The 1,212-nt window shown below is 29.8% G+C and overlaps 1 protein-coding gene across 1 annotated transcript in view; it reads right to left on the bottom strand.

The window, feature by feature from the left end:
• Positions 1-994, bottom strand: part of PDPN (podoplanin) — a 37,166-nt gene extending 36,172 nt beyond the window's left edge. Inside the window, exon 1 of the mRNA XM_060759081.2 lies at positions 873-994. Coding sequence (XP_060615064.2) covers positions 873-948 — 76 coding nt within the window. The 5' untranslated portion in view covers positions 949-994. The remainder of the gene's footprint in view (positions 1-872) is intronic.
• Between the last annotated feature and the right edge of the window lie 218 nt (positions 995-1,212).

The following is a 1,212-nucleotide window of genomic DNA, read 5'->3' as shown; positions in this document are numbered from 1 at the left end:
CAAAATAAAGAAAATGTAACCAAAATATAGGAAAAGAAAGGAAAAATTAAGAAATAATAAAGAAAAAAATAAAGAAATTTTAAAGAAAAATATAGGAAAAGAAAGAGAAAAAGAAACAATAAAGAAAAAAAATAAGAAACATTAAGAAATAATCAAGAAAAATATAGAAAATGTAAAGAAAAATATAGGAAAAGATAGGAAAAAGAAATAATAAAGAAAAAAATTAAGAAAAATTAAGAAATAATCAAAAAATATATATCGGGAAGTAAAGAAAACAAATAGGGAAAATCAAGAAAGGATATCAAAAAATGTAGAAAAAATAAAGAGAGAAAAATGTAGAAAAAAAAATTAAAAAAGGAAAATATAAAGAAATATTAAAGAAAAATAAAGCGATGGTTAAAAAAAGCAAAATAAAGAAATATAGGAAAAGAAAGGAAAAATTAAGAAATAATAAAGAAAAAAAATAAGAAATAATCAAGAAAAATATATAGGGAAGTCAAGAAAATATATAGGGAAAATAAAGAAAGGATATAAGGAAATGCAGAAAAACTAAAGAAAAAGTGCAGGGGAGATAAAGACAGAAAGAAAGAAAAATGTAGGAAAAATAAGGGAAAAAATAGGTAAACTAAGAAAAAAATATAAAGAAAAATAAAGAGGAAAATAAAAATAAAATAAAAATAAAAGGAAAATAGAGGAAAAAAATAGGAAATGAAAGAGAAGAAGCAAGGGAGTGTGAAATAAAATAAAAATAAAATAAAATAAAATAAAATAAAAATAAAAGGAAAATAGAGAAAAAAAAATAGGAAATGAAAGAGAAGAGAAGAAGCAAGCGAGCATGAGTGGAGTGCCTCCCTTTTGGCCCTTGCCCTTACCTTCCTGGGCCGAAGTGGAGCAGAGCCATAGGGTGCCAAGGAGGAAGGCCAGCAGCAGCCCAGCCTTGCGCCACATCCTCTCGCTTCCCAGGCGGTCAAGCTCACTCGGCCGTCCGGCTTCAACTGGGATTGAGGATTGATGAGGTCCAAAAAACACAAGACTGTCCCGCCCTGCTGGACTTCTCTTTGGATCCACCCCTCAGAGACACATCTGATCTCGCCGGTTTAAAGTTACAGGGAGTTTTAGGGAAGTTATATTTAGAGCGACGGTGGCGGGATCGCTCTCTTGGCTCCTGCTTACGATTATTTTTATTATATTATTATTATTATTATTATAGTT

Source organism: Anolis sagrei, chromosome 13 (assembly GCF_037176765.1).
Source record: "Anolis sagrei isolate rAnoSag1 chromosome 13, rAnoSag1.mat, whole genome shotgun sequence".
In the NCBI taxonomy this organism is placed as follows: Eukaryota; Metazoa; Chordata; class Lepidosauria; order Squamata; family Dactyloidae; genus Anolis; species Anolis sagrei.
The sequence above is the reverse complement of the archived record's forward strand: the minus strand, read 5'-3'. Positions and strand labels throughout refer to the sequence as shown.